This window comes from Epinephelus lanceolatus, chromosome 9 (assembly GCF_041903045.1).
Source record: "Epinephelus lanceolatus isolate andai-2023 chromosome 9, ASM4190304v1, whole genome shotgun sequence".
NCBI lineage: Eukaryota > Metazoa > Chordata > Actinopteri > Perciformes > Serranidae > Epinephelus > Epinephelus lanceolatus.
This window is the reverse complement of record NC_135742.1, coordinates 24988815-25003674: the sequence shown is the minus strand read 5'-3', so window position 1 is coordinate 25003674 and position 14860 is coordinate 24988815. Positions and strand designations below refer to the sequence as shown.

The following is a 14860-nucleotide window of genomic DNA, read 5'->3' as shown; positions in this document are numbered from 1 at the left end:
GATTACATGTATCCTCATAGGGCTTTATGCATGCCAGTTACCTCAGCTTTAGACTACGTTATCTTAAGATAATTGTGTTATTGCATATGCAGCAGCCGCTATGATTTTATATTTTCTAGTGCTGAAACAATCAAATAGTCAAGCTGTTATGCTGACCAAGGCTCTTATACCCTTTTCTTGTTGTTGTTGTTGTTGTTTTTGGAAGTGTCTCTCCGGCTTCACTTTGAGGCTGTAGGGAGGCTAGTGGGTTTTTGCTGTCCATCAAGCTCAACCTGTTGTGAGAAACGGGTCTATTTTCTGTCAACATTACAGTCGATACCCCTTCAGGAGAATGACCTCGGACAGAACCATCTCAGACATGTTTATACTGGCCATGTTTGATAATAAAAGCTGAAAGAATAGTAGTTTGATGCTCTGGCTGTAACTGACTGTTATTATTTTTATTGTCAATTAATCTGTTGATTATTTTCTTGATAAATCAATTTGTTGTTTGGTTTATAAAATGGGAAAAAAATGGCAAATTGATTAGTGTTTCCCATGATGTCCTCAAATGTCTTGTTTTTTCACAACCAAAAGATAATTAGTTTACTGCCATGGAGGAGTAAAGAAACAAAAACATAAACTTTTAGAAGAAGCTGGAATCAGAGTTTTGATTCTTTCTTTTCCTTAAAAAAATTACTAAAACCGATTAATCAATTATTATTTAAAGTCGACGACTTAGCAAATAATTGTTGCAGCTCTATGTTATGCACATTTAGTATAGGGAAATACACAGTATACACAGTTTCCAAAATAACTGTTGTGGAGACTGTTCAGGCTTTGTCATAATTCTGCTCTAATTCTCCCGTCCCTCCCTCTCTCACATCAGCTCATCCCGATTTGTGGCTGGGATTTTCATGTTATGTCACATCTCACTCACCAAGTGCACCATGACACACAGAGCATCAAGGACAGTTTGCACCCCGTAAAACAAGGTGGTGAAAAGATAGACAGGCTGTATCTGTACAGTTTGTATTGACAAACTCAGTTCACTCTTGTTTTGCCTGTCGTCCAGAATAGGCTATTATCTTTGGATTTCACAGAGCCGTAATAGGCAGTGAGTTTTAATCCTGGTTAGGCTGGTTATCTGCCGTACTAGCGGGGATCTTATTGTCCAAGTGTTGTAGGTAAACAGTTAAGTACATCTCACTCTTGTCCAAACATTTCTCTGGAACTTAAGTGTTGTCTTCTGACATCTCTGTAAACAACTTCTTAACAACGACTGCTGGGTCTGTTTTTTTCAGGGTGGGGCAGTAATATGTAATAATGTTATTCTCTTTGAGCCTTGTAAATGAGAAACCAATTGAGGAACAAATAGCTGTTGGCAGAATGGGGTGGCCCCATGTTTTAATTGGAACATGTGAGCACAACTGAATGTGGCAGGGATAGGCAGCATTAAATGTCTCGTGTCACTGAGGATGTGCCAAAATATTAGGCCTACATGTTCATGCACTTTCTCCAAAATCTATACACAGTGGATATCCTCACCTCCAATAACTCAAGTGCACAAAACTCAAAAGAGAAATTTTGATTTTCCCAATGGTCATCTCCAAGTGCTTCATTAATCTGAGCGTTCAGTTACTGAGATTCATCGCGGAACAAGTGACAGAAAAGGTGTTTGTTCTTCCAGTAACACATTTGGGCACACTGACCAAACACAAGCCCTCGCTGAGCTTTCTTTTTTTGTACTTGTTTCCTCCCTGTAGCTGTTTTGCAGTCTTATGTCAGAGCAAAACAATTTCCACTTGGTTTAATGGAACGCAGCAGTCTGTACTGTGACTGTGAGGTAGACATGAGAGGAAGACAATCCATGGCCTAACACTGTGAGCTCTACAGCAAACATGAAGATGCTAAATTCTGCCATTATCACCTTCCTTTTCATACCATTTCCTTTAATTGTTAAATATAGGATTGTGTATTATTTGAGACTACAGATGCATGACAAGACTGACATTTACTGATATTACAGGAAGCACAATCTTATAACTTGTAGTCTTATAGTGTGGTCAGAATAACCAGTGGAAGTCAAGTATAGCTCTTAATTTTTCATAAGACCCACTTTCCTCAACAGAATTGTCAGATGTGAATGGAGTTGAGGAATGCACAGAAGGATGCTTAAAAACTGTGTCACACTGGTTCCATTTCCTGTTGGTCATTTCCTCAGGCTGTGGGGTCCTCCTTTTGTCTCTGCACATCAGGGTCAGCTCTGCTGGCTCAAGAGGCAATAAGGTACATAGCTCTCCTTTCATCTGATTTGCCCCAACAGATACTTGCGGTCTTTTCGCTTGAATTAGGGCCGGATCAGTGAGCTGTAAATCTCAGGAGAGTGTCACCGAGTAGCCCAGCATTCCCCTCAGGTGTGTCTGTCTGTCTGTCTTTCTGTCTCGCTCTCTGGTGTGTGTCTGAGGCTGTCAGACTGGTGCCGGCCTTTTACAGCCCCCGCTGACAATGTTGCATGCAAATGTCAGCCGTGATCATTATGACGTTAATGTTTGGGAAAGGGGATGGGTCATAAAAGCTGAATAATAAATAATTGATTTGCAGGATTCAGCGCTGACACTCTCTAATTTGGCTCCTGCAGTTATGTAGAGGTCGTTGCATTTTCCGTGAATTTGTTTTTTGTCATTTTAAAAGATAAAGAGCTCACTTCATCATTCAGTTTTTATTAATGGAAATAATTTTATTTTTATTTTAACTTGGCCTATTCATTACTGTGTGCTCACTGGAAGAGACAAAGCAATCTTATAGTGGTTCGTATAAAGTTATTTCCTTTGTGTTTAGAGTTACTGTGTTCACAATTAGCCCCAGGTCTTTCTGTGTTAGCCACAAAGTCTTACAGGACGTGGGCTGTTTGGATAAGGCCTTTGCTATTTTTGAGCAGAATAACTCTGCCCCTCTGGCTCCTGTGTGCTGCTCTTTAAATCACAAAAACTCAAAACAAAAGCTACTATTTGGATACTATAATGGTACCAGCTGTCAATTTGATATTAGTTGTGAATATTAATTAAAAATACAGTGTTTTGTTTGCTTCTACAGGGTTCTGTGTAGTTTCTAGACTATGAAGCAACATTTTTTAAACAGAAGTGACATGATATATTTAATGCTTTGATTGTGCTTGCACATTCAAATCACTTCCGCTGAGGTAATTCACCTCAGCTGTGGCAATACAGCCACACACAAAGTGCTGTCTAACACCTCAGCTTGGTCCAGCTGCCACTTTGCTTCACTAAAATCAAAGACAGTATGAGAGCTATGCTCGTCAGTGGCTCCACTGCACATTCTAATTTTTACACAATTTTGCATATCACTGGCAACTAAATTGTCTACATTAACAAATAGAAATTGGCACCCAACCATCATGAGCAGGCCACACAAGTATCCTTCATTGTCTGTGGTCCGTGGTTTCTTTGTAGGCTTACTTGTGTCAGGCTCAGCTCATCAGGTGCATGTAAGAGATAATGACGTTCTTACGTAAGAGTCCCACTGGAAAAGGGAGTTTTTGTCTTGGCATTTGCCCGTGGCTGTCTTTCCCAGTGAGGGAGGTGAGGTTTGTTTGAAACCTTGACAGAAGTTCTCCCTTGTAGGCTCAACACAAGTCCTGTCATGTGTAGCACTAAATTCTGAGGTGACTGAGTCCTGAGTGTTAAATGACCCCAGGTTAGTGTTTGGCCAGAAGTTATCAACATTTCAGCTCGAGTCTTGTGTGAGTCCTAGTCCAGGACTTGAGCAGTATGGCAATTTGTTTGTGTGTCTGATTTAAATGTAGTGATTGTGATCATATGGGGAATTCCCTAATTATATGAAAGTCAGTGACTTCCCTGTAAAATGATCCCTAATGTTGTCTTTTTCTATTCTGTCTTACAATGCACCTTTGAATGGCTGCTAACCATGAGAGCATCTAGTGACTAAAAAATGGTGATATCTTCCTGAAAAGGATCATCAGGAAATGCTACTACCACACAATAGGGGTGTAAATCACAAGTTTCATCACAATACAACATTATATCGATTATTTGGACAACAATACAATGTGCGATTGGTATTAGATGATATTTTCTTGACCATTTACCATTATCCTCCTGGCGCTAGGCCGCTGGCACTGTTAAAATGTTTAGGATAGAGGTGTGCTTGGATGGAAATGGTGACACAGACATGCTATGGGAATTTCAAAATAAAAGCACATCTTAGAGGTGAAGACACATATAAATGTTTTCACTTCACATGGATAATATTGGATTGTTAATCACTGAATGGATATATTGATCCACACTGATGCATTGTTACACCCTTATTCAACAACAAGGCTTAATCACTAAGGCCCAGTGTTGCATAATCAGCTGCAACCCCACCCAGTGTGCTCTGACCTACAGTGTGTACACTGATAGAGCCCAACCCTCTCTTCATTCAGGTTTTATATCCACAGTGACAGTTTTGGCGATAATGCACAGGACCAACTGACACCTTTTTTCTGTGACTGGATCATAGATCACACATTTAGCTATCGTCTTGGACATATTGGCACAGTACTAGCTCTGATTTGTTGCCTTGAGAGTGGCAATTGTTACAGCCTAACATATGATATTTAACATTTCCTACTGTTCCTAGAGCCAAAGGATGGTGTGACTGGGGATCTTTGTGCAGGCCCAGACTGACCTCAAGAATGCAGTGATTGTTTTGTCAAGGCTATTCACACAATTGTGGTGATAAAACAGCACATTTTATAAGGCTCTCCTGCATAATACAGTGTACTATTCTGTTGCGAATTGAGAGCCAAGAGCAGCAGGGTTGTTTCACTGCTCGTTCTGTTTTGAGAATGGGAAAGACTCAATAGCATTTACATGGGTTAGGTGTGTCAGCATTAAGAATTAACCTGCAGACGATTCAGTCAACCTTTATCCAACAAACAGATGGCTGACAAGTGCTCTTCCCAGTGACATCATGAAACTGCACTGCACCTGACTTTATAGGCAACCATTGGTTTTTACCACCATGTAAAGACATGGAGGCTGTTTGAAAATGACGTATTTCACCATTTCAATAGTCCGCCGAAATCTGTTTACATTTCAGGTGCGCAATAGGCCATGCAGTCATGCTTCATTTTATATGTACAACGCCTAAGTAGTTCTTCACAAGGTTCAGTAGTTGAGAGGCAGCGTGTCAGTGCTTTGTAAAAACTCCAAATAAAGCTTGGCTTGTTCTCATCATCAGCTTTACCTCTTCCCATAGTTTGCTGATTGGTCAGGCTTCCAGCTGCTCAGCACAGTCCACTGTCAATGGATGTTTTCCAGCCTAAAATCTTGAAGAGAAACCTGAGCTTATTAAATTTGCTCTGGTTTTGCAAGGTAAGGAGTTCCTAACATGGAAGTACAACTAAGTTTAACAGCTGTTTGCATTTTGACATGATAAGTAACCTTTTAAGACATTACTTTGTATTACTTACTATTGTATTGTGTTTCTTTCCTGCGTTGGTATTTCCCTGATGTTGCTAGGCAGCATGTCTGTGTTGCTAAACATGTCTTGGAGACAGATTGCAGCCAACCAAACACCCATGCAATTGCCCATGGCATAAAGGGAATTTTTGCTCTGCCTTTTCTTTTGTTTTTACATTTTATGTCTCTTGCTGCTGAATGTTTAATTTACTGTTACCTTCACCTATTGCAAACAAGACGTCTTACCCAGCATAAAGAGCAGCATGCCTGAGAGAGCAGTCGTGAGACGTTTTGAATGATGCAGACTGGCAGGGAGAGGAATATTAACGTACTCAACCCCCTGATGGATACCCAGAGGTCAACGCTGATAATGGGCAGATGACGAGGCAGTGATTATATATACAAGCCTCTTGCCAAAGCTTAGTCTATGTCATGGAGGTATGAAATTGTTAAGGTCAAAAGCACATTTCCGTAAAATTCAATGTAGCTGCAACATACTTGAGAGATGATCATAACAGATTACTTTCTTTCATATGCACACTAAATCGCTGATGAACCGGCAATGGCCTCATGAGTCAGTTATTGCTTTGCTGCCCTTTTTTTTACTTATTGCCTTTTAGGAAAGAGAACTCACTTCAGCCAAGAGAACATATGGTACCACTAGACATCCAGTAGGGACCAGCTCTAATTGACCACTTGCAGGGGCCAACAATTAGTCAAACACTTGACAATCATTTATTTTAACATATATGCCAATTTCAACTTCTTTTCCAGTCCTATGTAATATTTTCCCCTAGTGTCTTATTATAAAGTTTTTTTTAAAAAAAATCTATATTTGTTTAAAGGACATGGAAAGGAAAGTGAGATGAGGTGAAGTGATCAGTCTCTCTCATGGTGCTGCGTTGACCAGTGGTTTCAAACAGAGCATGGACTAAAGAAATTTGGGGCATAGTAGCTTAATAACTTTTAAATATAGATTTCTACTGTGCTACATTTCTATACTGGAGTGGAACTAAAAGTTTATACAGAAAATACTGAATTTTGGCTGTTTGTCAACTCAGGTCAGACCTGGAGTCTCGAACTGTGAAGTTCCTGGGGTGCATTCATCCAGCGCACACTGGAAGTCACAAGAAGCCAAATTTTTGCTCATCTGGGTTGTGTCTAACAGGGCGAGCTGGCTGACGTCCCAATCTGTTCTGTCTCACTAACTGTAATAGAGTTCTGTATTTGCCAGAAGAATCAGTAGATAGTTCACATAACCTAGGGCTATTCACCACTGCAGCAGTTTATACTCAAGCACACCAGCATCAGCATACTGTGTAGACTGGGCAGACACACCATCACATCTAACTTGTCCAATGCAAATTGTAGACGCAGTTTCTTTAGGATTGCTGGTATTTTCTAGAGATACAGGTCATACTTAATCCTTTATATGTTAATATGACCGTTACAAAACCATCTAAAACCATCTATATCATTCCTATAGGTACTATCATACCTTTCAGATAAAATCATCATGGTCAGTCGACCGGGTAAAACCTGCAAATGCCCAATATCAGAAAACAGCCACGGCAGCAGTGTCTGCTTGTACTGTAACAATTTTGGGGGAATTTTTTTGACACTGTTACAAAGTCTCGCACAGATCGTTTCAAACATAAGCAAACAAGCCTTAATCCTTATGACCAAGTTGTCCTTGTAGAGCATTGAAAGAGCACCTCTTCTTTTCCCATTTTTGGCATACTTGAAAAGTAACTGTTTATGGAGGTTTTCTCATTGAGGACAAATAATAACCTTTTAAACATCTTTTGTCAAAGTATCAATTTCTTGCCCTCATAATTAATTTGCTGTCTTACTTTTTAACTATAATATATCTACCTGGATTTCTGGATGCTGTTTTATATTTAGATGTCAGTGCATTGCTCATGGTCTGCGTCAGCCTTTCCCGGAGTAATCAAATTCAGTTTCCTCGACACATGCACTTCTGATCCAGACAAATTTAGAGGAGGATTTAGAGAATCTTATGTAACTTGGTGAAAACTGGAAAATCCTCAATTTAAGGAAGATTAACATTCAAGTGTCTTTAACTGTTTTATCTAATTTGTCTTTTAGCTCACTGTCAGTGTTTGACACATCCAAAACAAACAGTTGTAACAACATCTGTACAGGAAGAACTTCCTGCTTGTGTTGTGATCCTTGTCCTGTCGGAAACATGCCATGCAAGCGTTTCTCGCTTACTCTCTTTCCCTTTTACTGTGTTTCTCTCTCTCTCTCGCTCTCTCGCTCTCTCTCTCGCTCTCTCACTCTCTCTGTGACACACACACACACACAATGGAAAACCACCTCCAAAACATATACCACATCCTGTGCTGTGCTTTTATCATGTTGGTGATTCAGGCTGGGAAACTGTTACCATGTGCTGTTTCAAAAAATGGACTTGAGGAGCTTCCAAAACCACTTAAGAGCTTTTGTCTTTCTTCAGGTTGTAGGTTAGATTGGACCTCAATTCTGGCCGTTTATCTGAGACTGGCCAGCTTTCCATTATCTTTGGAAATGGTCTGTTATGTTAAGCACAGCACTTGGTCATGTAGCTTTTGAATGGGCTTGTTTTTCCAAAGCTCTCTTGTCTGCCAGCAGATTTTTTTGTCTTGGTGAAAATTTTAGCTGAACCAGCTACAAAGTCTGTTTTTGTTTGTTTTGGGTATGTCCTATTTTCCCTTGGAAGTGGCTCTTTCTAAATGTGCCACATGTAAAGCATGTTAGTATTTCAGATGTTTAATATTTGGCAACTGGAGATGAAAAGAAACAGGCGTATGAAAAGTGTTAAGTGAAATGTCATGTCTTTTTTGGTGCTGTTCATTATGCATATGCCGCATCTTTGTGAAGTCTGACCATTTTTAAACCTCATTTGAATACTACACAGTTCTTGCAGTTTTGTAGGTTAGAAATAGTGCATTTGTACCATTTCCCAGTGGGTAGGTACTTTGTTGCTCACCAGAAAATATTGTCACACAGAATACAAAATGTTGATGAACTGCTGCTTTTAATTTATGATTGAAGGAAGTCTACATGCATTTAGTGTGATCACCGGGATGATTGTCTTTAGGGGGACTGCCTCGTTTTTGTCTTTCGGCTTGAAAAAGCTTATACTTCCTTTATCTTATCCAACATGGTAGTGATGCAAAACGCAAAAAGGTCTGTGTCAGAGTAGCAGGACTTACCTTAAAACATGTAACAGTAAAGCTGCACCATCATACTCCACTGTAACACCATCAACCCCTTCCAAAATATGTGAAATTCATATTTATAAGCTACATCATGTGTTGGTAATACTCCTCTTTGAAACTGTCAGCACCCTGATGCCCAGAAATTCCAGGGAGACCCTTGGAGTATCAAGTAATAATGGTTTGGTTCAAAATGCCCTTAGAGTGGGAGAGGCAAACACATGTTGTGGAATAATGCTCACATATGATCGAACAGCTTTGCAGCAGTTTGTGGATGGGCTGTATTGTGTTTAAGTCTTTCAAGTAGTCTATGTATATTGGTTTGTAGTGTGGTTCTCTTTCCTGTAAATTTGTTTTTTTAAACTGCTAACTATCATATGTTAAATCCTCCTCTTTGCTCGTTGCACAGATATGAGACGAGGAGTTGTACGGCAGAGCAAATTCCGTCACGTCTTTGGCCAGGCGGTGAAGAATGACCAATGCTACGATGATATCCGGGTGTCAAGGGTCACATGGGACAGCGCCTTCTGTTCGGTCAACCCCAAGTTTGTTGCCATAATTATTGAGGCCAGTGGTGGAGGAGCTTTCCTCGTTCTCCCTCTGCACAAGGTAAGTTTATGGTGTATCATGTAGCAGTAATAAATGCCATAGTGGATAAGCACTGTATTGTGTGCTTGAAGAGAGCTGAGTGCTTAACAATGCATTGGTTAATCAGTGTTTTTGGTAGTTTTCATTACTTGCTCTGAAGTGAAATCACCTACTTTGTTTGGCTTACTTTGGTGATGGTGACAAATTCTCAGTATGGTGTCTGTTGTATCCAAAACTTCAGGTTTGTGGGGTGAAATAAACATCTATGTTAAATGAGTTTTGAGGTTGCATTTTTCATTTGCAGTCTCTGCATATTGGTGCCCAGGAACACACAAATGATAAATGGTGTCCATCTCATTGATTTTGCCCTTCACCCTAAAACTTAGGCATTTTGATAAGAAACCGGTTTGTTTGTCTTTATTCTGAGAAAAATGGCGCATTGAAATGGTGTGAAGCTAACCTTTTAAAGGCATTGTGTGTCCTTTGAGTGCAGCTATGCATGTGATGGTTTTGTTAAACGTGGTTAAAGTGGATCAAATTACATCAGGATATTTTTAGATGGGGGTGGGGGGTGATATTGTCTTCACGTCAGAGGTGACATAAAAGGAAGGAAAGTCCTCCTCTCTGGAGTCATATTTGGACTGACATGAATGTAAACTAAAGAGGTAGAGTACATTAAACAAAAGAATCTTAATTTCCCTCTTTACTTTTTGAGAGCAACGACTGATTCCCATGTTTTGTGTACAGTCAGTAATACTTTGCATTGAAGATTCTGCCTCTTACAAGCAGGACAGCTGACTCTTTACGTCACTGTAGCTTGGGATTAATGTTTACCAGCGGGCTGTTTCAAACACCCTCATGTGTACATCAGAAACTTCTCCAAGCCCTGGAGTGAACAGTCTCCTGATCCCCTTCTCCATATAAGGAATCACTCCACTTGTACTAGAATCACTTTTGGGTTGGGCAAGGCAGCATTTGAAGAGTGTTTAGCTGTAAACAAGTTAGCTGGGTGAATACATCCCTCACTTCTGTTTTAACCCTGCTGTCATAATGGGGCTAATTATGGTTCAATAGAGGTCAGACTGAATCCAACAGGAGGGTCTTCCATGTCCCCCTAGAGAGCCCTTGGGTGCAATTATGGCTGATAGTGGTGAATTGCTGGCTGCTGTTGTTTCTGTTTGGCAGCTCTAAGCAGTGGCCAAGTGGCAGGTCCTGACACTGTGAGTGACATAAGTACTGCAATGCTGTTGACAGATCCAACCTGGGCCTGTAATTAGCGTACAACAGTACACTGCCATGTCATCTGAGAATTCTCTGGCGTAGGGGACCAGATCCTCAGACCTGTCATCGCACAGTTTACACCTCTCAGCACCTCATTCAATAGAGCGCTTGAACTGGAGGTGGGCTGCAGGCTCGACCAGTTTCACACTCCTCCTGCCCTCCTCTCTGTGTCTGTTTGAATGAGCTGCCCTCTGTATGGCATGTCCCAGTACAATCATGGCGTGTCTACTGAACAAAGTCTACTTTCACTGCCGAACGAAAAAGTTGCGAGAGACTGAGGTCTCTATGTGCAGAGCAAACCTCGGGCGATTTCCTCAAGTGAGAGATTAAAAAAAAGCTTCTCTTGATTTTTAGATCTTCCCACATATGAGCTGGCAGACGTGACACAGACTAATCCTTCAGATTCAGTGTTTTCCTCATTTTAACAGGCCATGCATTGAGACACTGGAGCTGAAAGGGGAACGACATGCTATTTAGGAATAATAGTATGGTGTGTGTGTATGTGTGTTGAACTTTGCACAGTGTGACCAGTTTGTATTACCACCAAACCTGTTTTGCAGAGTAGCATATAAGGAGAAAGTCAGCTGTTAGGACATAGAAACAACATGTTTATGTTTTCCTTTTAACATCTAGTCTTGGCATTTATCACCATGGTATTCTCGAATGAATTTTTCTGACAAAGCTGGTCCATCTGGAAATCTCAGTATAGCCTCAGCTGGCAATGCAGGTCTCGAAAGTGGGGCGAGCCTGTTCTTGCAAACAGTATAACTAGACCGCACTGCAGTGGATCAGCAATACAGAGTTGCTCTCAGCACCCAACATAATTTCTAATGAACTGAATAAACAAGGATCATGATGTTGCCTCTTAATTAGGAAATGGTTAAACTAATTTGTACATGAATCAGTATGCTTTACCATTTTGTTATTCTGTTGACTTTACATGTGTCTGTTTTACTTTTTGAGCCTTTGTCAGACATGTCTCTGCTTGGAGGATAAAACTCTGTGCCTGAGTGAAGGACACTTGCAGTTTGAATCACCTGGGTCTCATTTCATTTTTGTTTCAAGGGCACACAGCCCCTAAACGCCTGCACCCTCCCACCCCTTCCCGTCCCTAATGTGAGGGTGCATCTGTCCGGCTAACCCATCTGCCTATACTGTGCTGCTCCCAGTCTCTGTGGGCAGCCAGCTGCTCAGGGCCTTTGTCCCACACTTACTCCCAGCACAGCCCTTTGTCATCACCACACTTCAGCTGGGGGGGAGGCAGAAGTGTGTTGATGCTCCTTCCCCCTTCACAATTAAGCCATATGCAACTGTGCACCTTCTTTGTTGAATTATTGAAATTATGAGCCTCCATAAAAACCATTGTACTCCCTCTGCGTATACACTGAAAACCTACTCTTTGTCATCATTTTCTGTACGTAGAAAATGAAGGGGAAAGCACCACTTGGGAGTTCAGAGGTTGATGTTGTGGTTCTGTGACCTGACCTGAGGTCTGAACGTAATTTTTAGTCGTCAACCAATGGAGCCATGTCTTTGTGTGACTCAGTAGGGTGAGGTTAGTGCGGCAGGCCCGTCGTGACTCAGCACAGCCATGTGCATTGTTGCTTCCTCCTGTCAGAACACAGGGATTTATAGAGAGGGCATCAGATGTCCAGCTCAACACATGTCATTCCCTTGCCTCATGCTTTCAATCTCCTCCTTTCTCTTTGTTAGCAGGATGCCTGCTAATTTATTCCCTGATTTCCATATGAAGGAAGCTGTGGGAGTGAATGCAGCAGCTAGCTAGTGTTCAGTGAAACATTCCTGATAATTCCTGTTTGTCTGTTCGGCATATGAGACGGGAAGTCTCAGTCAGTCATTACTGTTGCTATGATTTATATCCCTCAACTGGAAATCACTTATTTGATTTATCTAAGCATGCCGTTGTGTTAACTTCCATGCTGCCTGTCCCGTTTTAGCCATCAGTGTCTTTATTTTTCACGCAGTTAGTCACTTTAATTGTTAGCATCTTTCATTTCCTCTTTTGTCCATTTCTTTTTTAAGACTGACCTAAACTCGAGCCTTAACAGAACGTAGTGAATTGCTTAATGTAGAAAGCATGTTCCACGTTAGTGCTTCAAACGCTGCCTCTGTACAGAAAGGATGATCAGATGTGGAGTGTGTGTTTGATTTGGATTCAGTCCCTCAATGCACCATTCATCCAGCGCTCAACCTTTGCTGTTAGTAATCCCTGGGTGTGTGCACAGTGACACATTATTTCTGTTCTGTCTCACATACACTAGTTTGGCTGCTAACTTAGCTACGCTCCGTCTCTACCCACAGAAACACACCGGGTGTGCATGATATCCAGGGTCTTTCCCCATACTTTGGTCAGTTTGTGTTTCAAGACCTCTATACTGCTCTGTTGCCTCTGCCTTTGCCGCCTCTGCCGCTCAGTCCTGCTGACTGCAGATTTTACCATATATGGTCATCCACTGCTCCCTGCCTGACAGCCTTCCAAGACCATTTCCTCCCTGCCTTGCCATTGGCTGCTTCATGCAGTGTCGGCACACATGTGAATTCTGGGATAGGCCGAAATATGAAGAGCGGCCAAGATGAGAGAACTGGGTTAAAGTCAGATGTTGTCTCTGTCACAGTCACTTGCTGTATCCAAGTGCCATATTAGAATAATTATTTTAATGTGATAATTGGTATGACTGCTGGAATAATGAATGTTTATAATCTATTAATACAGAGCTGTGAGGCCTGATAGCTTTTTTTTTTAAGAAATAAGGCAGGCTACCTTTTTGCTGCAAACCTTAAAATAAAGCTATGATAATAGCTGATGGAGTGTACAGTGTACAGTGCCAGTTTAGGTCATTTGATGCATTTAGAGTCTCCTGCATGAGAGCAATTAATTCACAAACTAACTGCTGTCGCACATGAAGGCACCAATCTGGCACACAAAATCTTTATAGGTGGGCTACCTTTCATATCTTCCAACTTCTTTCTAAAAATATCTTTTCATTCATATGTTGTCTGTTTCCTCAGCTGATCATTTTTTGGGCCACAGGTGCTGGACTGCATGTGAGCCTGCACTGGGGAGACAGACGGAAGATGTGGAGACACTGCCACAAATAGCCATCCTTCACAGGGAATACAATATCTACCCATCAAGGATATGACAGAAGTTAATGACCTCTCTGATATGCATTATATGTCTTGCCTCAGATGTTTTAATAGTGCATGCGTGAACCTAAACGCTATGGCTGTAGACATACTGGAGACGCTGATTCTGTGTCATCAGTCATCAGCAACCTCCAGCTGGTGTTGTTCAGTGGCCTATTAGCAAATATCTTGTGTTGCAGAAGCGCTTGGATACTAACACCAGATGTGGTTAAAGATTTCAGCTGCTCCAAATACTTAACTGGCAACAGAACAACTGGTATAGTAGTAGTAAATAGTAGACTTGTCTTAGATGCTATCTGGAATTATCTTATGACCTAGATAGTTTCACTAGCCGTGTACTAGAAATATGAAGCACTACAGTCCATCTGTAGTACATCTCTGTATAGGTATGTCTCCTTTATCTCTTTAGCTCAGGTTTCAGTCTGTGGTGTGCTGCACTGTATTGTTCCTGCCCTATCATACAGACGCAGTGACTTGAAAAAGTGGAAATTTCCATGGAGCTCTGAGCAGCACTGGACAGCATGCAGACCCTTTAGTGCTGTGCATGTGTGAATCACATGTTGAGCTGCAAGGAAAGGAAGTGTGCAGGCCTCTGTGTGAATGAAAAGAATGTCCTCTGCTGCCTTGAGGGATGTTCATCCATTTTTTTGTGTCTCAGTGTTGAGCTTTGTATCTATCACTGTGTGATTCACTCTCATTTTCTGCAGTCTTACTTGTTGCTATGCAACTGGTTGTTTTCTAGGCGTCAGACATTCCGCTCGAAGGATACAAATGTCTGTAGTGTAGTTATGGACATGTTAGGTATTCAGCTGCTGAGTTTAGTTCCTTGCTGTTGGTATGGGTGTTTTTTTTTTTTTTGCACTGACGCAGTGTTTTTTCTTGTTCTGGACAATATCATTTTCACTTGTACGTCGCCACGTGTAGCTAAGCACGCTTCTATACCTGTAGGCTGGTTGCCTTGGAGATGATTTTCTTGCTTGGCTGGTTTAGTCTGTTGGGGCCCTTTTTTTTTTTTAGCAGTGTTGTGAAAGTGTGATGTTACTGACAGTCCTATGTAACTGTCGACCTGCCAGCCACAAGACCTTGCAGACCTGAAGTCCGATTACAAAACTGAAAGAGTCTCCTCCAGTCAAT

The 14860-nt window shown here is 41.3% G+C and overlaps 1 protein-coding gene across 3 annotated transcripts in view; it reads left to right on the top strand.

The window, feature by feature from the left end:
• coro1ca (coronin, actin binding protein, 1Ca) overlaps window positions 1-14860 on the top strand; it is a 38027-nt gene that overhangs the window by 7778 nt on the left and 15389 nt on the right. For 2 of the 3 annotated variants that reach the window (XM_078170741.1, XM_033619688.2), the window contains exon 2: window positions 9099-9298. In XM_078170741.1, coding sequence (XP_078026867.1) covers window positions 9099-9298 — 200 coding nt within the window. Of the gene's footprint in view, window positions 1-5265; window positions 5382-9098; window positions 9299-14860 lie in introns of all 3 variants that reach the window. The other variant, XM_033619689.2, reaches the window with a different exon arrangement.